This window comes from Pleurodeles waltl, chromosome 4_1 (genome assembly GCF_031143425.1).
Source record: "Pleurodeles waltl isolate 20211129_DDA chromosome 4_1, aPleWal1.hap1.20221129, whole genome shotgun sequence".
Lineage (NCBI taxonomy): Eukaryota > Metazoa > Chordata > Amphibia > Caudata > Salamandridae > Pleurodeles > Pleurodeles waltl.
The window spans coordinates 62,055,295-62,079,898 of NC_090442.1; the positions used below are offsets into that span (position 1 = coordinate 62,055,295).

The 24,604-nt window shown below is 48.5% G+C and overlaps 1 protein-coding gene across 1 annotated transcript in view; it reads right to left on the reverse strand.

Moving 5' to 3' along the window:
- The window catches only part of HYI (hydroxypyruvate isomerase (putative)), a 58,058-nt gene that overhangs the window by 26,062 nt on the left and 7,392 nt on the right, over positions 1-24,604 (reverse strand). Inside the window, exons 2-6 of the mRNA XM_069227805.1 lie at positions 17,333-17,444; positions 14,440-14,554; positions 10,541-10,619; positions 9,081-9,130; positions 1,121-1,190 (exon numbers count right to left, since the gene is read on the reverse strand). Of these exons, the coding sequence (XP_069083906.1) occupies positions 1,121-1,190; positions 9,081-9,130; positions 10,541-10,619; positions 14,440-14,554; positions 17,333-17,444 (426 nt within the window). The remainder of the gene's footprint in view (positions 1-1,120; positions 1,191-9,080; positions 9,131-10,540; positions 10,620-14,439; positions 14,555-17,332; positions 17,445-24,604) is intronic.

A 24,604-nucleotide genomic window follows, 5' to 3' on the forward strand; every position in this document is an offset into this window, starting at 1 on the left:
CAGCCCAGCGGTCGTTACCACCCTGGCGGTCGGAGTGGAGAAGTGGCGGTTTGGCATGGTGGTCACCGCCATGCTTGTAATGTCATTTTTTTTACCGCCGGCCTGTTGGCGGTATTACCGCCACTTCTCTACCGACCGCCAGGTTGTAATGAGGGCCTATATGTTCCCACTGCTTTACAAACTTTGCTTTCTCAATAAATTAATTTGATTTCAAATGCACCATTATTCAATCGTTTTTAAATTTGTTCTTGGGAAGAGGACTCACCTTGGACCCCAAGTTTGTCCATTAAGCTTGTTCGCTTCACTCACTCCATAAAAGCCATACCCAACCTTTACGCCCCACCGCTTACAAATGTCACCAGCCACCACCGCTTTCTCTACAAAATACCACTCAATTACACATGGGTCTGAATACTGTATAAAGAGCTTATCAAGAGTTCCACTACTGGCTGAAGAGGAGTCTAGATAGGACAAGCCTAACTTCAGAAGGAAGTTTGATACATGAAAGCACCTGAGATCTACAGCATTTCGCACCCAGCGCTGGGGGTAGTTGGGAGAAAACGCAAAATGCAATCTACCACACACCAATGATCCAAAGAATCTTTCATCCAGCACTTAGAAGGATGAAAGCCTTCTTAAATGTGGCTCAACCCAGCATACATTTTGAGGACATTTCTGCCAATTAGTTTTCTATTGCACATTTTTTTTTTTTTTTATTTCTCTTTTTTATACATTTCTTTTCATAACATGTAGTGGACACCTCTTAAGTGATAACGAGACAGAACAATTGATAAAGCAAAGTTGTTAATGGTTGGATGACTGACACATGAAATGACAGCAAGAGAGAGATTTAACTTCCCAGGAAAGAACGTGAAAAAGAACCCGAGGAGTTGACGGGTTTCTTGGGGAGAGAGAGGTGAACCATGTTGGGGAGCAGAGAAGAAAGGAGAGAGACTGGCCAAACATAGGTGTGGGAGGACGAGTCCCTGGGGGAGGACCAGTGAGAAGCAGAAAGAGGTGTAGGTCCTGCAGAGGAAAGAAAGAAAAGCAGAGAGCAGAGAACGGAAAAAAACAGAAACCAGCCTAGTGTTCGCTCCACACCAGAGAGGCAAGCACTCACCAATGAGAGGAAGATGGGTCTTGATGTTCTGAGTGAGGTTCCCATCCATGATCTGCCAGTGGAAGACATCCTGTGAATGAGCAGAGAGAGGTCAGGGCCACCAGCAGCACAGTACTGAGAGGGTCCAGTCAGTGCCATTAGCAGCAGAGTACTGAGAGGGAACAGTTAGCGCCATAAGTGGGAAGAGTATTAAGAGGGATAGTCAGTACCACCAGCAGCAGAGTACTGAGAGGGAGAGTCAGTGCCACCAGCAGCAGACTACTGAGAGGCAGAGTCAGTGCCACACCCAGCAGATTACGGAGAGAGACAGTCAGTGCCACCAGCAGCAGAGTACTGAGAGAGAGAGAGAGAGCGAGTCGTGCCACCACCAGCAGAGTACTGATAGGGGAGTCAGTGCCACCAGCAGCAAAGTACTGAGAGGAAGAGTTGGTACCACCAGCAGCAGGGTACTGAGAGGGAGATTCAGGGCCACCAACAGCAGAGTACTGAGAGGGCGAGTCAGAACCACCACCAGCAGCAGAGTATTGAGAGGGACAGGCTGTCCACCAGCAGCAGAGTACTGACAGAGAGAGAGTCAGTGACACCAGCGGGCAGAGTACTGAGAGGGAGAGTCAGTGGTACAAGTGGGTAGAGTACTGAGAGGGAGACTCAGTGGCACGAGTGGGAAGAGCACTGAGAGGGCAGTGTGTGCCAACAGCAGTAGAGTACTGAGGAGGGACCAGTCAGTGCCACAAGTGGGCAGAGCATTGAGAGGGAGTACCAGTGCCATCAGCAGCAGAATATCGAGTGGGAGAGTAAGTGCTACCAGCAGCAGAGTACTGAGAGAGAGAGAGTCAGTGCCACCAGCAGCTGATTATGGAGAGGGGCAGTCAGTGCCACCAGCAGCAGTTTACTGAGAGGGCAGAGAGGGACAAATGGTGCAACCAGAAGCAGAGTACTGAGGAAGGAAAGTCAGTGCCACCAAAAGCAGAGTACTGGGGAAGGAGAGTCAGTGCCACAAGCAGCAGAGTACTGAGAGGGACAGTCGGTGCAACCAGAAGCAGGGTACTGAGGAAGAGAGCCAGTGGCACCTGCAGCAGGGTACTGGGAGGGAGAGTCAGTGCCACCAGCAGCAGAGTACTGCGAGAGAGAGTCAGGGCCACCAGCAGCTGATTATGGAGAGGGACAGTCAGTGCCACCAGCAGCGGAGTACGGAAGAAGGGAGTCAGTGCCACCAGCAGCAGTGTACTGAGAGGGCAGAGAAGGACAGTCTGTGCAACCACAAGCAGAGTACTGAGGAAGGAAAGTCAGTGCCACCAACAGCAGAGTACTGAGGAAGGAGAGTCGGTGCCACCAGCAGCAGATTAAGGAGAGGGAGAGACAGTGCCACCAGCAGCAGAGTACTGAGAGGGAGATTCAGGGCCACCAACAGCAGAGTACTGAGAGGGTGAGTCAGAACCACCAGCAGCAGAGTATTGAGAGGGAGAGGCTATCCACCAGCAGCAGAGTACTGAGGGAGAGTCAGTGACACCAGCGGGCAGAGTACTGAGAGGGAGAGTCAGTGGCACAAGTGGGTAGAATACTGAGAGAGAGTCAGTGGCACCAGTGGGCAAAGCACTGAGAGGGCAGTAAGTGCCACCAGCAGTAGAGTACTGAGGAGGGACCAGTCAGGTCCACAAGTGGGCAGAATATAGAGAGGGAGAGCCAGTGCCACCAGCAGCAGAGTATTGAGAGAGAGAGACAGTGCCACCAGCAGCAGAGTACTGAGAGAGAGAGTCAGTGCCACCAGCAGCAGATTTGGAAGAGAAACAGTCAGTACCAACTTCAGCAGAGTACTGAGGAAGGAGTCAGTGCCACCAGCAGCAGAGTACTGAGGAAGGACAGTGAGTGCCACCAGCAGCAGAGTACTGAGAGGGAGAGTTTGTACCACCAGCAGCAGAGTACTGAGAGGGAGAGATGGTGCCACCAGCAGCAGAGTACTGAGAGGGAGAGTTGGTGCCATCAGCAGCAGAGTACTCAGAGGGGGTGTGGGACAGTCGGTGCCACCAGAAGCAGAGTTCTGAGGAAGGAAAGTCAGTGCCATCAACAGCAGATTACGGAGAGGGACAGTCAGTGCCACGAGCAGCAGAGTACTGAGGAAGGAGAGTCAGTGCCACCAGCAACAGAGTACTGAGAGGGAGAGTCCGTGCCACCAGCAGCAGAGTACTGAGATGGAGAGTCAGTGCCACCAGCAGCAGAGTACTGGGAGAGAGGGAGAATCAGTGCCACCAGCAGCAGATTACGGAGAGGGAGAGAGTCAGTGCCACCAGCAGCAGATTACGGAGAGGGAGAGACAGTGCCACCAACAGCAGAGTACTGAGAGGGAGAGAGTCAGTGCCACCAGCAGCAGATTACGGAGAGGGAGAGGGAGAGACAGTGCCACCAGCAGCAGAGTACTAAGAGGGAGAGTCGGAACCACCAGCAGCAGAGTACTGAGAGGGAGAGTTGGTGCCACCAGCAGCAGAGTACTGAGAGGGAGAGTTGGAGCCACCAGCGGCAGAGTACTGAGAGGGAGAGTTGGTGCCACCAGCAGCAGAACACTGAGAGGGAGAGTTGGTGCCATCAGCAGCAGAGTACTGAGAGGGGGTGTGGGACAGTCGGTGCCACCAGAAGCAGAGTACTGAGGAAGGAAAGTCAGTGCCACCAACAGCAGATTACGGTGAGGGACAGTCAGTGCCCCCAGCAGTAGAGTACTGAGATGGAGACTCAGTGCTACCAGCAGCAGAGTACTGGGAGAGAGTCAGTGCCACCAGCAGCAGATTACAGAGTGGGAGAGACAGTGCCACCAGCAGCAGAGTACTGAAAGGGAGAGTCAGTGCCACCAGCAGCAGAGTACTGAGAGGGAGAGAGTCAGTGCAACCTGTAGCAGATTACGGAGAGGGAGAGACAGTGCCACCAGCAGCAGAGTACTGAGAGGGAGAGTTCGAACCACCAGCAGCAGAGTACTGAGAGGGAGAGTTGGTGCCACCAGCAGCAGAGTACTGAGAGGAACAGTTGGTGCCACCAGCAGCAGAGTACTGAGAGGGAAAGTTGGTGCTACCAGTAGCAGAGTACTGAGAGGGACAGTCAGTGCCACCAGAAGCAGAGTACTGAAGAAGGAATGTCAGTGCCACCAACAGCAGATTACAAAGAGGGACAGTCAGTGCCACGATCAGCAGAGTACTAAGAAAGGAGTCAGTGCCACCAGCAGCAGAGTACTGGGAGAGAGGGAGAGAGTCAGTGCCACCAGCAGCAGATTACGGAGAGGGAGAGACAGTGCCACCAGCAACAGAGTACTGAGAGGGAGGGTCGGTGCCACCACCAGCAGAGTACTGAGAGGGAGAGTTGGTGCCACCACCAGCAGAGTACTGAGAGGGAGAGTCAGTGCCACCAGCAGCAGAGTACTGAGACTGAGAGTCAGAGGTGCCACCAGCAGCAGAATACTGAGAGGGAAAGTCAGTGCCAACAGGAGCAGAGTACTGGGAGAGAGGGAGGGAGTCAGTGCCACCAGCAGCAGATTACGGAGAAGGAGAGACAGTGCCACCAGCAGCAGAGTACTGAGAGGGAGAGTCGGAACCACCAGCAGTAGAGTACTGAGATGGAGAGACAGTGCCACCAGCCGCATAGTCCTGGGAGAGAGGGAGAGAGTCAGTACCACCACCAGCAGATTACGGAGTGGGAGAGCCAGTGCCACCAGCAGCAGAGTACTGAGAGGGAGAGAGTCAGTGCCACCAGCAGCAGATTACAGAGAGGGAGATACTGTGCCACTAGCAGCAGAGTACTGAGAGGGAGAGTCGGAACCACCAGCAGCAAAGTACTGAGAGGGAGAGTTGGTGCCACCAGCAGCAGAGTACTGAGAGGGAGAGTTGGTGCCACCAGCAGCAGAGTACTGAGAGGGAAAGTTGGTGCCACCAGCAGCAGAGTACTGAGAGGGAATGTTGGTGCCACCAGCAGCAGAATACTGAGAGGGAATGTTGGTGCCACCAGCAGCAGAATACTGGGAGGGAATGTTGGTGCCACCAGCAGCATAGTACTGAGAGGGAAAGTTGGTGCCACCAGCAGCAGAGTACTGAGAGGGAATGTTGGGGCCACCAGCAGCAGAGTACTGAGAGGGAGAGACCGTGCCACCAGCAGCAGAGTACTAAGAGGGAGAGTCGGAACCACCAGCAGCAGAGTACTGAGAGGGAGAGTTGGTGCCACCAGCAGCAGAGTACTGAGAGGGAGAGTTGGAGCCACCAGCGGCAGAGTACTGAGAGGGAGAGTTGGTGCCACCAGCAGCAGAACACTGAGAGGGAGAGTTGGTGCCATCAGCAGCAGAGTACGGAGAGGGGGTGTGGGACAGTCGGTGCCACCAGAAGCAGAGTACTGAGGAAGGAAAGTCAGTGCCACCAACAGCAGATTACGGAGAGGGACAGTCAGTGCCACCAGCAGCAGAGTACTGAGATGGAGAGTCAGTGCTACCAGCAGCAGAGTACTGGGAGAGAGTCAGTGCCACCAGCAGCAGATTACGGAGTGGGAGAGACAGTGCCACCAGCAGCAGAGTACTGAAAGGGAGAGTCCGTGCCACCAGCAGCAGAGTACTGAGAGGGAGAGAGTCAGTGCCACCGGTAGCAGATTACGGAGAGGGAGAGACAGTGCCACCAGCAGCAGAGTACTGAGAGGGAGAGTCCAAACCACCAGCAGCAGAGTACTGAGAGGGGGAGTTGGTGCCACCAGCAGCAGAGTACTGAGAGGAACAGTTGGTGCCACCAGCAGCAGAGTACTGAGAGGGAAAGTTGGTGCTACCAGTAGCAGAGTACTGAGAGGGACAGTCAGTGCCACGATCAGCAGAGTACTGGGAGGGAGAGAGTCAGTGCCACCAGCAGCAGATTACAGAGAGGGAGAGACAGTGCCACCAGCAACAGAGTACTGAGAGGGAGAGACAGTGCCACCAGCAACAGAGTACTGAGAGGGAGAGTTGGTGCCACCACCAGCAGAGTACTGAGAGGGAGAGTCAGTGCCACCAGCAGCAGAGTACTGAGACGGAGAGTCAGTGGTGCCACCAGCAGCAGAATACTGAGAGGGAAAGTCAGTGCCAACAGGAGCAGAGTACTGGAAGAGAGGGAGGGAGTCAGTGCCACCAGCAGCAGATTACGGAGAAGGAGAGACAGTGCCACCAGCAGCAGAGTACTGAGAGGGAGAGTCAGGACCACCAGCAGTAGAGTATTGAGAGGGAGAGACAGTGCCACCAGCCGCATAGTACTGGGAGAGAGGGAGAGAGTCAGTACCACCACCAGCAGATTACGGAGTGGGAGAGCCAGTGCCACCAGAAGCAGAGTACTGAGAGGGAGAGAGTCAGTGCCACCAGCAGCAGATTACAGAGAGGGAGATACTGTGCCACTAGCAGCAGAGTACTGAGAGGGAGAGTCTGAACCACCAGCAGCAGAGTACTGAAAGGGAGAGTTGGTGCCACCAGCAGCAGAGTACTGAGAGGGAGAGTTGGTGCCACCAGCAGCAGAGTACTGAGAGGGAGGGTTGGTGCCACCAGCAGCAGAGTACTGAGAGGGAAAGTTGGTGCCACCAGCAACAGAGTACTGAGAGGGAATGTTGGTGCCACCAGCAGCAGAATACTGAGAGGGAATGTTGGTGCCACCAGCAGCATAGTACTGAGAGGGAAAGTTGGTGCCACCAGCAGCAGAGTACTGAGAGGGAATGTTGGTGCCACCAGCAGCAGAGTACTGAGAGGGAATGTTGGTGCCACCAGCAGCATAGTACTAAGATGGAGAGTCGGTGCCATCAGAAGCAGAGTACTGAGAGGGGGAGATGGACAGTTGGTGCCACCAGAAGCAGGGTAATGTGGAAGGAAAGTGAGTGCCACCAACAGCAGATTACGGAGGGGGATAGTCAGTGCCACGAGCAGCAGAGTACTGAGAAATGAGTCAGTGTCACCAGCAGCAGAGTACTGGGAGAGAGGGAGAGTCAATGCCACCAGCAGCAGATTACGGAGAGGGAGAGTTGGTGCCACCAGCAGCAGAGTACTCAGAGGAAAGTTGGTGCCACCAGCAGCAGAGAACTGAGAGGGACAGTCAGTGCCACGAGCAGCAGAATACTGAGAAAGGAGTCAGTGTCACCAGCAGCAGAGTACTGGGAGAGAGTCATTGCCACCAACAGCAGATTACGGAGAGGGAGAGACAGTGCCACCAGCAGCAGAGTACTGAGAGGAAAGTTGGTGCCACCAGCAGCAGGGAAAGTTGGTGCCACCAGCAGCAGAGTACTGAGAGGGACAGTCAGTGCCACAAGCAGCAGAGTACTGAGAAAGGAGTCAGTGTCACCAGCAGCAGAGTACTGGGAGAGAGGGAGAGAGTCAATTCCACCAGCAGCAGATTACGGAGAGGGAGAGTTGGTGCCACCAGCAGCAGAGTACTCAGGGGAAAGTTGGTGCCACCAGCAGCAGATTACTGAGAGGGACAGTCAGTGCCACGAGCAGCAGAGTACTGAGAAAGGAGTCAGTGTCACCAGCAGCAGAGTACTGGGAGAGAGGGAGAGAGTCAATCCCACCAGCAGCAGATTACAGAGAGGGAGAGTCGGTACCACCACCAGCAGAGTACTGAGAAGGAGAGTCAGTGGCAACAGCAGCAGATTACTGAGAATGAGCTGGTCAGTGCCACAAGTGGGCAAAGTACTGAAAAGGGGCAGTCAGTGTCAACAGCACAACAGTAATGAGGAGAGGCACTCAGTGCCCAGCACAAACAGCAATGAGCTGGTTCCACTCAGTGCTACCAGCAACAGAGTACTGAACAGGGCAGGCTTGTATTCAACAGCATAGGCATGTGCCCCTAGCAGACTTATGATGGTCATGGACAGGCCTGCACTACTATCAGGCACAGGGTTGGGCAGGTGCCATTAGCAGGCATAGGGCTGCGCAGGGCTGGCTTGGGATACCTGCAGACATAAAATTGGGCTTGTGCCACCAGCAGGCACAGGACTGAGCAGGACAGGCTTTTGTCACCCGCAGTTATAAGACTGGACAGGGACTGACTTGCGCTACCAGCAGATGCAGGATTTAGGGGCCACAGGCTTGTACAACCAGCAGACATAATATTGAGCAGAGACAGGCATGTGATTGAGCAGCGTTAGGGTTGTGATATTAGCAGGCATGTGATTTTGTAGGGTCAGGCATGTGATACCAGCAGGCATGTGATTTTGTAGGGTCAGACTTGTGATACCAGCAGGCATATGACTGCGCAAGGAGAGGCTTGAGATACTAGTAGGCACATGATTGCACAGGGACAGGCTTGTGACACAGCAGGCCTATGATTGTGCAGGGTCAGGCATGTAATACTAGCAGCCATATGATTGTCAAAGGACAGGCTTGTGATACTAGCAGGCATATGATTGCGAAGGGACAGGCTTGTGACACTAGCAGGCATATGACTATGCAGGGTCAGGCATTTTATACTAGCAGGCATGTTATACTAGCAGGCATATGATTGCTCAAGGACAGGCTTGTGACACTAGCAGACATATGATTGTGCTTGGTCATGCATGTGATACTAGCAGGATTTATGAATGCACAAGATCAGGCATGTGATACTACCAGGCATAAACGCATGACACCAGCAAGTACAGGATTCAGCAAGGACCAGCTTGTGCCACCAGCAGATTCGGGACTGAGCAGGGACAGGCTTATGCCACTAGCAAACACATGATTGAGCAGGGACAGGCTTGTGCCACCAGCAGACACATGATTGAGCAGGGACAGGCTTGTGCCCCCAGCAGACACATGATTGAGCAGACACAGGATTAAGATGCAACAGTGAAATAAGACAGTTTATCAATGCCTTGCAGGCAGCTTATGGCCAAGCAGGAAAAGCAACAGAGGTTCTACGGCCGCAGGTGATAAAACTCACCAAACCATAAGAACCCAGACTGGGAACTCAATGTGGGGAAGAATCTCTGGAGACATCACTGAAGGGGTACTCACCATCTGGAGCTTCAGGTTCGGACGCCCCAACTTCTGGAGGAGGGCAGCAGCTGAGGAGCAAAGAGAAGATGAGGGTGTGAGTGAAGGAGGAGAGGAAGTGAGTGGACAGAGCAGAAACTAAGAGGAGGCACAGACGGGGCTTGTCACACTGTAATACTGAAAGTACATGCAGGCATTGCATGAACCTGCATACTGAGCACAGACACTAAGCTGTGACTGTGCAACCCATACACGAAGCACAGCCACACTGCAACCCTCACAGGAAACACTGCAACACCCACACGAAGCACAACCATGATGTAACTCAACCCTAAGCACAACTACACTGCAACCTTTCCACAATAAGCACTGGGACAATGTAATCATTACGCAAAGCCCAATCACACTGCAGCCATTGCACAAAGCACAGCCACACTGCTAGTCCCACATTAGGCACAGTCATACCAAAATGCCTATGGGAACTGCAGCCACACTGCAACCCTCATGCTAAGTAGTCCCTCTGCAACCACCCTCACTGAGCCCATTCCCAATGCAACCCAAGAAAGAAGCACGGCGCATTGTAACACGTTAGACGACGCACCAACACACTGCATCTCCATCGATAGGTATAGCCACACTGCAGCTGTCTGCACTAAGCACTGTCATACTGCAACCATTACACAAACACATCCGCACTGCAAAGCCCTTTCTAAGCTCAACCAAATTGCAACCCCCATGCTAAGTTCAGCCACACTGCAATACTTGAATGAAGCACCACTGCATTACATTCCACACACTAATCATAGCCATATTGCAAACATCCACAGTAATCACTGCCAGAATGCACCCATCCATAGGAACAATCACACGACAACCTCCTCAGTAAGGACTACCACACTGAAAATGCCCACACTAAGCACAGCCATGCTGTAATGCTGACATGAAATGCTGCCATGAGGCAACCCCTACAGTACCCACAACCACACTGCATTACCCACACTAAGTAGGACCACACTGCAGAGGTCTACACTAAGCACATCCACCTTGCATCTGCCCTCACTAGGCACAGACTGCACACCTCACAAAAGGCAGAGCCACACTTGCAACTACCAAGCTAAGGACAACCACAATGCAACCATCCATACAAAGAACTACCACTGCCATCCACCCCTGTGCTGACCTACAGGGACTTTCTGCCCAGCCACATCTGCACTGATACATCCCTGACTTGCTGGAACCCCAGCCCCAGCTGTGCCCACTTCCACCTCCCCTTCCCAGTCGGGGCTAATGCGGACATCTGGAACCTGCTTTATAGCTTGAAAGACTCCCAGATAAGGTAAAATTGGAAGAAAACCCCAGACTAGACAACACTGCCCACAACATGGCAGCAGAAACAGGGGCCCAGGTAGGGCTGCCTTTAGAGGATGCCCTCCAATGCTGGGAGGGGGAGAGGTGTTAGTAATCCCTGCGGAGTCTCTTACCTTGCTGAGGCGTGTTCAGGAAGTAGCGTGGCTCAGTGATGCGGCTGTTGATTGGCTCCAGCAGGCCCAAGATTCCTTCCTGTAGGACAAGTGTATACCAGCTATCAACGTTCACCGCTTCCTTACATTTATACTCACAAACAAGAGCACCTTCTGTTGAACTAAGAGTATTTGGCAATGGTAGATGGAGTCTCCTGCTCCGCCACTGCTGTTGCGAGTACAGACCTGGAATATGAGGATCTCCTCTCGCCCTCACTTTAGTCTTTATCCTCCCAGGTTACTCCAGGATCTACCTGGGTCCTAAGATAACTCTGCACAGCTGCCCCCCTTCTGGGATATGAATACATTAGAAATATCATTAACAAAAGGCGAGCGTGTCTCTCGAGAACACAGGCCACATGGTCAGAGAATGGCGTTCCTGAACGAATGCGCCTGAATATACTGAAACTGAATCCATTAGGATGGGCATGGATTTTCAGATTATTACTATTCAGGGAAATTTTGAAAACAGGGAAGATTTGCAAACTCCTCAAAGGGGCATCATACGTGTAGGATTTTAAAAAAACAGGATAGTGAAATTAAAGTCATCCGCTAATTTCTCGGTTTTCAAACTCAGGATAATTTTTAGCCAGGCGTGGATAATGGGCCAAGAAAGAAAATATTGTCCCAAAGATCCAGACAGGCTCTGAGGCAAGATATTCAACCAGCTAGAAAAGGCTCTTTAATGCCTCACTATTTAGTGGTAAAATATTCTATGGAACTAATCTCGACGTCAAAGCAGCTTTTGATTTGCTGCGCCACTCATATTTGTGGGAAACGCTCCAAAGGACGGAACCTCAGCAGGATTATTAAACTTTACTCAAGGTCCTGGAGAACAATTTGAAGTTCCGTCTTAAACACCTTGTCTCAGGAGGGAAAATCAGGTGCAGCAGGTGTAAATCGAAGACAGTCACATTTACACTACTCAATTTATTTTGTCGGAAATCTATCCATCCTGAACAAATTCTGCGACACACATCCAATAGAGACCTAATGCCTTCTAAAGGCAAGCAATTGGTTCTTCACCATGATCCCTATAATCTTGGTGCACTTGATAGTGATTATTAACATGCCTTAAAGAATGGTCTCATTACAATAAGAGAAAAAAGTGAAAGATTATTGAGGACAAAAAATTGGAGGTAAAAAACTGGTGTTATGAATAGACCGAGTCTGGGCAAAAACTCTATACATTTTAAACATATGTATGTTCCCTCATGGTGATATAGTGTGCACAAAACTGTTTTACTCTGGACATAACTCCCGGTTACCAACTTTACTAGAAAGATGGAGAGAAACGTTTAGCAAATGTGCCTGAAACCTGCTTTCACCCGAGGTAACTCCAAATGGTAATCAAAGACAATCAAAATATTTATATTGCTTTAAATTTGTTGTGTTAAAGGTCTGGAATAATAAAGGGGCTTTAAACTGAGTGAAACAGTAGTTATTCAACACTATTATGAAATAATTCTCAAAACATAGGAGTGATCTAATGGATGTCATCAATTCACATTGTTTACACATATGTAATTGTTTCAGCCCAGTCACTTGTTGGAGAATAGCCTTCTTCAGAACAAGAAACTAACTATTTAGAAGCAGCTGAATAAACTAGTTGATAAACCCATAAAGGAATGTAGAGATCTGCACTGCACACCATCATATGTCCAGGTATTCTACAATACCCAAGTATGCGCACGCTCCCACACACAAGGATGCAGGCACAACCACACATAGGTGTGCAACTACACAAAAATAGACACAAGGATAGCCAGATTGTGCTTAGATTCAAACACAGGTTTAGGTAGATAAACATACCCCCTACTCGGATGATGCTGTGACACTATCTGTAGGAGTCACAGAGTACCGACACTACCAATTAATAGGATATGGGAAAATCAGGCAGGTACTGGGCGGAGACAGGCAACAAAGTTGACTCTTCAAGCCCTGCCTCTGAGGTATCACAAGGTAATGGACACTCCTTCAGGGTAACAGGCCAGCAGTTTGGCAAATGGTACACAAATGGCAAGTCAGAGGGCTGAGTTTGACCCAGAAATTGGGATATACAAGAACTGCTTCGAAAGACTAGCAGTACCGCTAGTCTTAGGTAAACATGTAAGTATGGGTCATGCACAGCTACAGATCAGAAAAGCACTGTCCCGGAGGAGATGCTACCAAAGTGAGCAGAATAGCAGGAGAGAGCAAGGTAGGAGAGAAAGAGACAGAGATACATCCCTGACAGAAGTGGATGGGCAGGAGAGTGGCACAGCAGAGCTGGCAGAGGGACAGTTACAAGGGTGGAATGACACAGGAGTGTAACTGAGTGTTTCTCTTGGGGAAGCTCCATCATGGTAGCTTCAACCCACCCTCACTTCTCCCTTTGTTCCCTCCATCAAGGCCATCAGTGCTTGACCACTGTGAGACTCCAGCCTCCTGGAAGTTAGGGGATTGCCATAACGACAGTACCAGGCACTGCCATCCGTGACCAGCTGGGAGGAGTCCTTATTCCTCAGAAACTAAGGAACAGGAGTCACGGGGTAGGTGAGTGAGAAATTACACCGCACTGAGGTGGAAACTCGCTTGGTTTATGGGTTAGTGGTGGCTGGTTGGAGCTGGGCAGGGCGCCACCAGCCCTCTGGACAAGCCACCACTGAAACCTGTAACACTAGGTGCAGTTCTTGATGTCACTTATTTCCTGGAATTCAGAAACACCATGTCTTCTCTAAAGGGTAATTTCCTGTTTCACCCATTCCCCTTGGGCACTATGATACATAGCGCCTAGAGAACATGGGCTCATATAACGTACCTTATAAATGTCAGCAATCTCTGTCTTTTGAGGACCTGTTATTTGACTACAACCAAGTCTGAAAAAAAAGCCTATTAAAGGTAATTACTATGCAAGTATCTGCTCTTATGCATGGCGTGCTGGTAAAGCATGTCATAACCCGCGCCTATATAGTTTATAGCATAAAAAAATAAAATAACCAGTGAAACACTCATTACGCGGGATACCTTTTTGCCTTTCACTATTTCCCTTCACCTACTGCCAGTCAGCCTCCTTGCTAGTAGAGGTTCTGCCCGCCAAGTGAACCAAAGGCATGTTAACTAAGCATATAGGGGGTTATTACAACTTTGGAGGAAGTGTTAATCCGTCCCAAAAGTGACGGTAAAGTGACGGATATACCACCAGTCGTATTACGAGTCCATTATATCCTATGGAACTCGTAATACGGCTGGTGGTATATCCGTCACTTTACAGTTACTTTTGGGACGGATTAACACCTCCTCCAAAGTTGTAATAACCCCCATTGTCTGGTGTTGATAACGATGCTTTGAGAACCACCTTTATATGATGGAAAATCCCAAAGCGGTATGAGAAACTGAATAGAAGAAGCCAAGAAATTAAACCATCACGGACTACGTGATATATGAAATGAAAGCCAATGCCTGAGAATGGAAGGGGGCATTTGACATCTAGGAAGACACTCAAGAGATGTGAAGGGAAATATGAGAGAAGTGAGGAATGCTTGAGGAGTGTGATGGGACAATCCTGACATGTAAACAGATGTAAAATGACTTAGTTTTCTACAGACACTATGGGATGTAAGGAGGCACTCAAAGATACAAAGATACTCTCGGATGCAAGATGCTCCTGAGATGTATGGGGGACACACACAGATAAAAGCAGATACAGAGATAAAAGGAGACACACGGGGATAAAAAGAGAAACACAGACATAAAGAGACAGTAGATGACCACCTCACCATTGTGACTCATTAGGCATAAGACTCAGGTGTCACTGTCATAACCTGACACCAGGGGTGTGCCTCACTCCCTTCTCCTGACACTTGGAGTGTTCTGCCTACCTGAGCCAAGACATCCGAGGCATACTTCAGGTTCTCTAGGAAGGTGTCTTCCATCTCTGCCTCCACAGCAGCTCTATCCAGTCCTGCAGGAACTCGACCCGCCATGATGTGGATCCTACCCGGAGACACAGAGAGAGCGATGGTGAGGAACACAGAGTGAAAATTTTAGTCAGGTCTTAACCAGTGGGCGTGACTCCATCCATGGTCAAAGACCCCAGTACACCATCAGATAATGCTGGAGGGCCATTCAAGAGAGTGGATCCCCTGAAGCTTTCCAGATAAAGACAGACATCTCTTGTAAAGAAGGAGACCCCTCCATCACGATCACACAGGAGTTATTCCTAAACTCACAGGTGCTTCATATAAAAGTGCTTGTTGGCTTTGTGGACTCTCAAGTCTGTTGCTGATACCCAGGTCTGTTACTCTTGACTGTAACATCAGAGTGAAGATGTTAAGTGTATTTATGGACATTTAATCTCAGATGAATCCAGTGTCAATTTATACAGCGTGAACACAGACTCTTCCATAAGTCAAAAGGATGAGCACCCGGGGGCTGTCGCACCCCTGCCCTCCAACCCCCCACCTCCCCGGGCCCTATGGTTTAGGCCTCTAAATCCCTGATCAGAGGTAAGCAACAAACTTGTTGTGTCAAGGATGAGCCCTGGAGCACAGAAGGACCTGTCCCTTTCAAGGCAGAATGCACAGTGCTTCAAGTAAACTGCAGTGTGGGGGCTTCAGGCCACTACACCTACACGGTTTCGGAGTAGAAGTGTTTGTAAGACTGCAGTTGACACGATCTGGCTGCATCAATTCTCCACTTGTGTCTGGAAGTGAAGTCTGGTTACAAACTAAAGAACCAGGGCCTTCTAACATGAATCCTACCACACACAATGAGCTTCCTCCTCTGTAGACAGGTACTAATGGGCACCAGAAACCCCAAAAGGACACAGTTATAGCAGACCCGGGGAGAACCCTTTTACTGTTCTATCCAGAAAAGCACTACAAAAATGTAGGGTTCACCTCAGTGTCTGTAGTTTGAGACTTCAAAGCCAAACCCCAGCTACAACAATGAAAGACTTACAAAGGTATCGCTCTATCTACCGTGTGGATTGAAAAGAACTACCACATACAGCCCCCTGGGACAATCAAGTAATTACAACACAGGATGACAAGTTACAGGTAATTGGGGGTGGAGCCTAGAACCTTGAACAATACCTGCTACAATGTGAAACACTGAACAAGGGCAAATAACTACCGAAACCAGGGCCGGTGCCAGTGGTCTGGAGACACGCAAGCAGAGACTGACATGGCCATCCCAAAGAGGGGCAAGTAACTACCAACCAGTGGGTCATCACCAGGTGCCTGGAGACGGCTGGAAGAGAAAGACCTGGCCATCCCTCAACACGGGCAAATAAATATCAACCAATGGGTCATCACCAGGTGCCTGGAGACGGCTGGAAGAGAAAGACCTGCCCATCACCCATACATAAATATCAACCAAAGAGTCAGCACCTGTGGTCTATAGAGGGACTGAATGAGACATACCTGGCCGTCCCTCAACTCAGGCAGGTTAACTGCCAACCAAAGGGTCAGCACCAGGTTTCTGGAGACAGATAAGAGACAGAGCCGGCCGTACCAAATATATGCAAATAAATAACAACCAAAGGGCCAGCGCCAGTGGTCTGGAAACTGCCAAGAAGAGACGGACTTGGCGATCACTTAACACGAGTAAATCGCTACCAACCAGTGGGTCAGCACCAAGGTCTGGAGACAAGTGAAAGAGACAGCCCAGGCCATCTCTCAACACAGGCAAAAAAATACCAACTGGAGGGTCAGGAAGGAAGAGAGACCAGGCCATGCTAAACACAGGCAAATAATTACCTGACCAGGGTGACTGACCGTAGAACTAGAGACATGCATGCCCAGGCAGACCTAGCTATTAAACACACAGGCAAATAACTATCAAACAGAGCCCCTGAGCTAGTGGTTGTAAACAGACAGGAACGATCATACCTGGCCATCTAAAAGACAGACAGGCACTGTCATACCTGGCCATCCAAAACACAGGCAGGTGCAGACAAACCTGGCCATCCGAAACACAGGCAGGCACTGTCATGGCTGGCCATCCGAAACACAGGCAGGCACTGTCATGGCTGGCCATCCAAAACACAGACAGGCACTGTCATGGCTGGCCCAAAACACAGGCAGGCACTGTCATGGCTGGCCATCCAAAACACAGGCAGGCACTGTCATGGCTGGCCATCCAAAACACAGGCAGGCACTGTCATGGCTGGCCATCCAAAACACAGGCAGGCACTGTCATGGCTGGCCATCCAAAACACAGGCAAGCACTGACATGGCTGGCCATCCAAGACACAGGGGGGCACTGTCAAAGCTGGCCATCCAAAACACAGGCAGGCTCTGTCATACCTGGCCGTCCGAAACACAAGCAGGCACTGTCACACTTGGCCGTCCGAAATACAGGCATGCATTGTCACACGTGGCCATTTAAAACGCAGGCAAATATTTACCAAACAAAGGGTCAGCACCAGTTATCTGGAGAGACAGATTTTTAAGAGGCAGACAATTGGATGATAAATTAACAGCGTATTTTTGTTCCCATATGGGGACTATCCTTTCTAAAGACCGGAAGTAGGAGTAAAATGAAGGCTTTGCTATTCGTTGACTTCACACTCTGAGCTGCGATGGGGATGCTTAGTAAAGTCATTACGCTTTTCTGCTTTGGTTCTATGACCAATATTTTGGGGTTCTAGGTCCACAGAGCCTGGAATCCATAGCTGGTGTTGGGCATGTTTCAAGTGATGATGCTCTGTACTGGGAGAGTCAGAAGCTAGGGCTGTGTCCAGCATCACAGATATCCTTTTTCTCCTACCTCTCGCAGTCCAAGGCCTTCGCATACTTCACTGCAAGGTCCAGCCCCTTCCGGAAGTCCTCCTGCCTCCCAGGAACCGCACCAAGGCCCATCTCGCCTCTTCCCAGGTCTCCTGATAAAAAAAGGACACAAAAAAAAAAAAAATCGTTGTCTGGATGTACACTAAGGCATTTGTACGGCACAAACCTACTTATGGAGCAGAAAAGGTGACTCCTGTGTGTGAAGGAGAACCCAGCATCCTTGGCCAAATGTCAACCCTCCAGGCACTCCCACGTCCACTGGTAGTGGGACACAAAGGTTGAAGGAGAAGTCCAAGAAACACTCCTGCAAGGGTGCGCTCGACCTACCCCTGAGCCTGCGCCCAGAAGCCTCCATCCATATAGGGCTCTTTACTCACATCTACGTAAGCTGTGGGGATCAGTCTTACTACTGCTGTTCATGGTCAAAGTATCAAGTCTTAACCCACACCAGGGGTATGAGGAAGACCCCTGCAGCCCAGGGAGCCCCATTCAACCTCAGGACTATGATTATCTGTGACATATTTGTCTCTATCAGGGACACATTAACATATAGTACTACACCACTGCCCAGAACAGGCAGTAACAACAGTCACACAATTTACTATCGAGCCAGACCGAAGTACGCTCCAGACACACTGAGATGAATAAACTCTTCCCTCATCCAAAGAATGACACGGGTCCTCCTTGGGACCAGTAAGGTTGGGGTGAAAACCACATCCAGTCTTAGATGCAGCATGAACATTTTATCCACCTTTTGATAAAAACTTGGGACCATGTTTCAAAGTAATTACGTTTGGAAAACCTCACAATAAATGAGACCTCTGAATCAGAAAGCTTAGTCCGCACCCCCCAAACAACTCCATGGTGACGCTATGGCAACCAGAAAGGACATCTCGTGTAACATCCTTCAAGGATATTTTCGCTAACAAACAGCGAGTCCTGATACCAGGAATCAGTCTCTTGTCCTCTGGATCCGCCATCTTTAAGGAGCTGCTCTGCAATTAATGGTGCCTGTCTGAGAGTGTGTATACCCTGAAGTACTAACTTTTCCATTCTCTATCCTCGTTTTTTGGCTTCTCTTTATCCTTCCAATTGCCTCCCTATTTGCCCTGGATCTTTGCCTCTTCCGTCATGCCCTTTCCTAGAAGCAGACTGTCACTTTCTAGGTAGATTAGACTGACATGCTTTCACTTGTTGGGAGCATCTGGTCGTGCACTGGGAATGGACCCTGACACTGGAGCCCCCTTAAAAAGAGATGAGAACCAGCTTTTTCTCTGCCACAAAGGGACCCTCTACAACCATCTGCAGATTGTGCCACGACCAGACTATGGCGTCGCCTTTAGGGATCATCTGATTTCTGGAGCCTTCAGGAGCATGAGACGGGCTTAGTGCACACCCCCTGCTCAGAACTGGCCTCTGTCACCAACAGGAAGAGGAAGGGAAATCTCTACCTCTAAAAGGTCTCATGGACTTTTCTCATGTCTCCATCTTTGACTTCTGTTCTAGTTGTCATTTTGCTCATTTTGTGTGAATGTACCGTGGTATACATCCCTACCATTAAAAGGTGTATAGCTTTGGCTCAGCAGTGGATCACTGGGCCTGATGCGAGTGCTCTGCTACCCAGCATGGTAGGTTTGCTCTATATAGACACCTATAACTCTGAAAGAGACCCAATTGCTTTCTGACAAACAGTAACAAATCCCATAGCACAGGTGCAATAATCACTTCTACCAGGCATTACACTATCAGATTAGACCCAGCCATATGCAAATCAGCCTGGAGTCTGCTCCAACGGGATCAGTCCAGCCCAAACTGCCAGACCAGGTCCTCTCTGAATCAGAACATAAGCAACCCAGGACCGGTTTCGCACTAGTTGGGGCTTGTCTAGATTGAGTTGCCTGTGTTCCAGTTCTGGGAGGGCTGGCAGTTCGGGTTGGACTGTTCCCATTGGAGCAGAGTCAAGAATGATTTGCACATGGCTGGGTCCAAACTAAGGTGACATGTTGTGCAAAATGATGATAGACTGGGCTGAGGTCTGAGCAAATACCGGTTACTGAGAATAATTCAAGCATTCCATCCACCACTTTTTTGTATACGTCAGGTGACACCCTAAGTGCAACAGCTATGCCCAGAAGTGGGTCTCATGCTCACTGTGCCCTGGAAGCAAGCTGCACTTATCTGACGAGCCAGAAATGGGGTAAGACAGGTCCTGCGTTGCTTATCTTCCAGGTCAGGGAGGAGCTGGCCTGGCAGTTCGGCTGGACTGTTCTTATTGGAGCAGGGTTGTCAGAAATTTGGTTGTTGGTTGACTGGGGTGTGAACCCTGGCCAAGCAACAGCCACAATCCCTTGCAGGGTGAACCATAAAAAGAAGGAGTTTAACCTTTGCTTAACCCTGGATAGGCTGGCACAAAAGCAGCCATGCTTAACTTAGAGGCAATATGTTAAGTATTTATGCAATACACTAACAGCAACACAGTAAAAACACAACACATTAAAAGTCCTAAACCAAATTAGAAAAATACAGAAAATTGTAATACATTATTTGACACCAAACCATCAAAGTCCAATTAGTAGAAGCGTAGTTATGATTTTTTAAAGTTTAAGGTTCAAAATAGAAAGTTTTAGAAAATGGCCACCTGGGCATTTTTAGCACCACTACAAAGGGTCCAGGAGTGGATGGAGACCTCTTGGGGGGGGGGGCAAGACTCACTCAGGCTGGGTCCAGGTGCAGGTTTAAGATGGTGGGAGCCTGTTACGTCCCTGTGGCTCAGAACAGGAGACCACCTAAACTAGCCCGTGGAGTAACATCTGTAGTCCTGGGTGCAGCTGGTGATGCAGGGCTGGCCTATGAAAGTTCCAAGCAGGCTCCAGGCAGCAAAGCAGTCCTTCCAGGTACAGCAGCAGTCTGGCAGAGTGCACAGCATGTCACAGGAGCAGGTAATCCTCTAAGAGCCCTTCCTCAGGTCCAGTAGTGAACTGAGCAGCAGGTCTGAGAGCCCTATTTTTATACCCTGGATCCCTGTTCCTAGACGTTGGGTAACATTTCCAGAAAGGTTCTCTGAAGTTCCAGGAATTTCCTGCCTGCTTTGCCCAGGCTCCTAACTGGCTGCACAGACAATTCAGGGTCATTAATCCTATTGTGTGGTGGCAGAGCCCAGCCTATTTAGTTGCAAATGGGGATGTGCTTAGCTCCCTCCCCCACCAAGTCAGTTAATGGTCCGTTCAGGCTCTGCTAATCCCCCCACCGTGTGACTGTCTCAGGTGAATTCACAAAGTCCCAACTGTCAGTTACACCCAGTTATGGGATGATAAATCCAATTTTACTATTAAAGAGGGTTTATCACTACAAGTTCATAGATACCAAACAAACCATGACATAACTACCACCTCTGGTTTAGGAATTACAATTTATTAATTTTAATAAGGAATCCCCAATGTTACCCTATGGGAGGGATAGGCCTCTCAGTAGAGAGGTAACACATTTGGGAGTTTTTCACTACTAGGACATGTAAAATTAAAAAGTACATGTCCTACCTTTTAACTACACAGTACCCTGCCCTATGGGCTACCTAGGGCCTACTTTAGGGGTGACTTGTATGTAATAAAAGGGGAGTTTAAGATTCGGCAATGGGTTTTAAATGCCAAGTCGACATGACAGTGGGACACAGCCTTCAGGCTGCAATGGCAGGCCTGGGACAAGTTTTAAGACGCTACATAAGTGGGTGGCACAATAATTGCTGCAGGCCCACTTGTAACACCTACTCTACAGGCCCCTGGTATATGGTATACCACTCTCCAAGGGAATTACATGTAAATTAAATAGGCCAATCAGGCATATGCCAATCAAACCATGTCTAGGGGAGTAAGCACATGCATTTTAGCACTGGTTAGCAGTGGTAAAATGCAGAGTCAAAAGGCCAACATAGCAAAAATCCAAACAAAATGGACGAAAGTAGGCAAAACGTTCGGGGAAAGACCACCCTAGGGCTGACAGGTCTAACAAGACTGCTTTGCATATAGCTGGGTCTAAACTGGGGTGGCATGTTGTGCAAAATAACGATGAACTGGGATGTGGCCCAAGTAATTACCATTTGCTAAAATTAATTCAAGCATTTCAGCCATCACATTTTTATAAACTTTTCTGGTTTGAAGTTGAACATTCAGAATGTGTAGAAATAGGGGAAAGCATCAGGAATTCAAAAACAGGAACACAACATCTGTTCCCAATTCCAAGAATCATGGAATGTTAAGATAAACCTGAGAAATCAAAATACGATCAGTGTAGTCTTCCCCGAAACTCTGGCACAAGTTTTGGAACACCTCTCAATGTAAAGACAGTGCCTGGAAGATGGGAGACACCTCCCTCAAATTGTTGGCCTGACATTCCCCACTCTCTGGATCTAAACCAATATCAGGGATCAAAAGTCCTCCTCTACGCAGGAGATTAAATTAAAAGCCATATTTATAGTGCTCTAATCTGGTATCTGCACTATGGCTTGATATATACATGCATGACCGTGTTGTCTGTATGCACCAAAACAAGTTTCTAGTTTGAGGGTGGAAAAAAACATGCAGCACCCAAATGACCTCTGCCCATGGATTGAAGGATCTTCTCATCTCCTCCTTGGAGCAATGTTTCTGCACTCACTGAAGGCTGACTACTGCATCCAAGGCCCAGCTCTCCCTGTGCTGCTGTATTGCTCCTGCTCCTGTCTTCTCCTTGCTTTTTCCCCAGCTTTTAGTGCCTTTGCCTTGCTTTTCCTGTTTTCGCCTTGATCTCCCCCTCCCTTTTTTTGTGTGCCTTCTCCTTTTTCCCTCATTTTCACTAATTTCTCCCTGCTTTCCCACTGTTTTTAGTGCCTTCTCCTTGCTTTTCCCTCGTTTTTCACTGCTTTCCCCTTGCTCCCGCCACACTTTATGTGCAGCCTCCCCATGCAACTTCAGTAATCACCTCACTTTCGTAATTCCGAAGGGCCCTCAGGACCTTGCTATTCGAACGAACCTCTGGGACCTGCAAGCACCTGGATATCCTCTTAGGTAATTAGCTGTGCTTTACAAATCCTGATTGATCGAGTTACCTCTGGAATTCATTGTCATAACAACATGATATGGTGCTAAGTAGACATCATCCTACATAGAGATGGTGGAACCAAGCACCCTCGCAGTGCCTTTTACAAGGTGCTTCACTGGGCCAAACATCATAAAGTGTGAACTCAACTGACCTCAAAATAGACAATCAGAGGAGGCCTGAGATGTAGTTACACTATGTCATCACAAATACACAGGTAGGCATATGACCCTGAGAACTACAAAATCCTTGCTGTGACCTCCTGAAACAGAAGGCCCAGAAAACTAGGCCAGAGTGTGACTACTTTCCAAGCATCACCGATCCCATCAAGGTACACTATTGCGTACCTTTCAGCATTAATTTCTGTATAGTCACCAGGCGTGATTAGAGAAGGTTAATAAACAAAAATGAGCGGATGCAGAAGCCAATCATTTAGATATGGACAAAGGGAAATTCCTTCCTGATGAAACAGATTAGCCTGCAGGATAAGTCTTTTTGTTAAAACACGTGGATCTTTTCACCAGCCTGAATGGCAACACAGTGAAATGATAAGAGGGCACCTACGTTGCACTCACCTCTATATCTCATATTACACATTTATCTGGGTACTCTGGGTGGTATGCAAAACATGGAGGTGGGGCGTCTGAAGGTCTGTGGAATCTTATAAATGCTTCTTTTCTGCACCTTCAATTGAAGTGTCCTCAAATGAACCAATGAAAAGACCAAGATTTATAAATGACCAAGGTTTATAAAGCGCACAAAGGTCCATTGACATCTAGGCACTGTAGTATTGGTGTCCTGGGATCTGCCCATGGATCTCAATATCTTACGATCACTATTTCTGAACATTCATATTATTCAATATGTTTCAACAAACTCCAGTTCCTACCCAGTAGATTTTAGACCAGACTGGGTTCTTTTTCAGACATGAAAAGTATTGGAGCACACATCAAATTTCAAAGTAGGCTTAGTAGTTTTTAATTAATCCAAGCTTTGGAGCAAAGATTCACTGGGGAAAAAAAATTGCCCTTCCAGAATTTTTTCAACATACAGTTGGTACTGTGAAAAGAGAAGTACATGGAACATCCAGGGCACCTGGCGTGTTTCTTCCTATTGGACTTCATCAAGGCTGACAAGCTTCGTAAATCAGAGACCCAACATCCAGGGTGATAAAACTGAACAAGGTAAAGAACATTGATTCAGTATTCTCAGGTAGATATGTGCCAAGAAGCAACTAGTGTACAGGAACAAATGGTGACGAGGTCACAGTAACAGTAGTAAGCCTGCATCTGAAGAGCTCCAAGGTAAGAGGCCGGGTGAAAACATTCACAAATTAAGTCAGGATAATCCATACAAAGTGGAGCAGCCACTGAATTTCAGAGTCTCACCATTTTGTGTGTGCATCTCCAACACACAAAATGGGTCCTTCTTCAGGACATAATTAAATTACCTGCACAACTCTTCTATTGTTCTGAAAGTAATCAGTTACACACAACATAAGTGCATATTGTCCTAGATATGTAGGAAAAAGCTAACAAAAATATCAACACTAAAAAAGCATACTGTTACTAAACAATATCTTTTGATCTGTTCCTCGTACTAACATGCTGATGCGGGCGCCACACTTGGGTGTCCCTATCTTGCGTCACATTGGAAGTTCTATCTCATGTTTGTTTTAAAGGCTACATGGTTAGTGGTACTTCATTATTTTCAAAGCCTCCATCAGTGGGACCCACCATATTGTGAGGAGTGGAATTCCACTCAGATTTGATGAACCAGCTGATAGACATTGTTTCAAAGTCCTGTCATCTTGAAAGGGATGCGTGTACCCTACTAGTGATATTATTAATGTACAAAGTGAGGGCATCAAACGATTTATACGCTGGTTGTGAATTGTACTTTCAAGTTCGATCGCAATGAAAAAGGGCCAAAATATTAATTGTCAATGTAGGACTTACTGTCAAATAAGGGAATATGTAATGTGTAAATCTTGGCATCTTGATGTGTAAAAAGAACTATCGGGAAGCATATAACTTGAAAGGAGTTGTGAAAAGCTGACAAAATACAGTTTTTTGATTTGCTTTAGTAGGAAAGTAATATTCAATGGCATAAAAGAATTACATTTAAAAAAGTACATAATTGAAATGAGAATTAAAGAGATCTGCAAGTCATATGGCAGTGC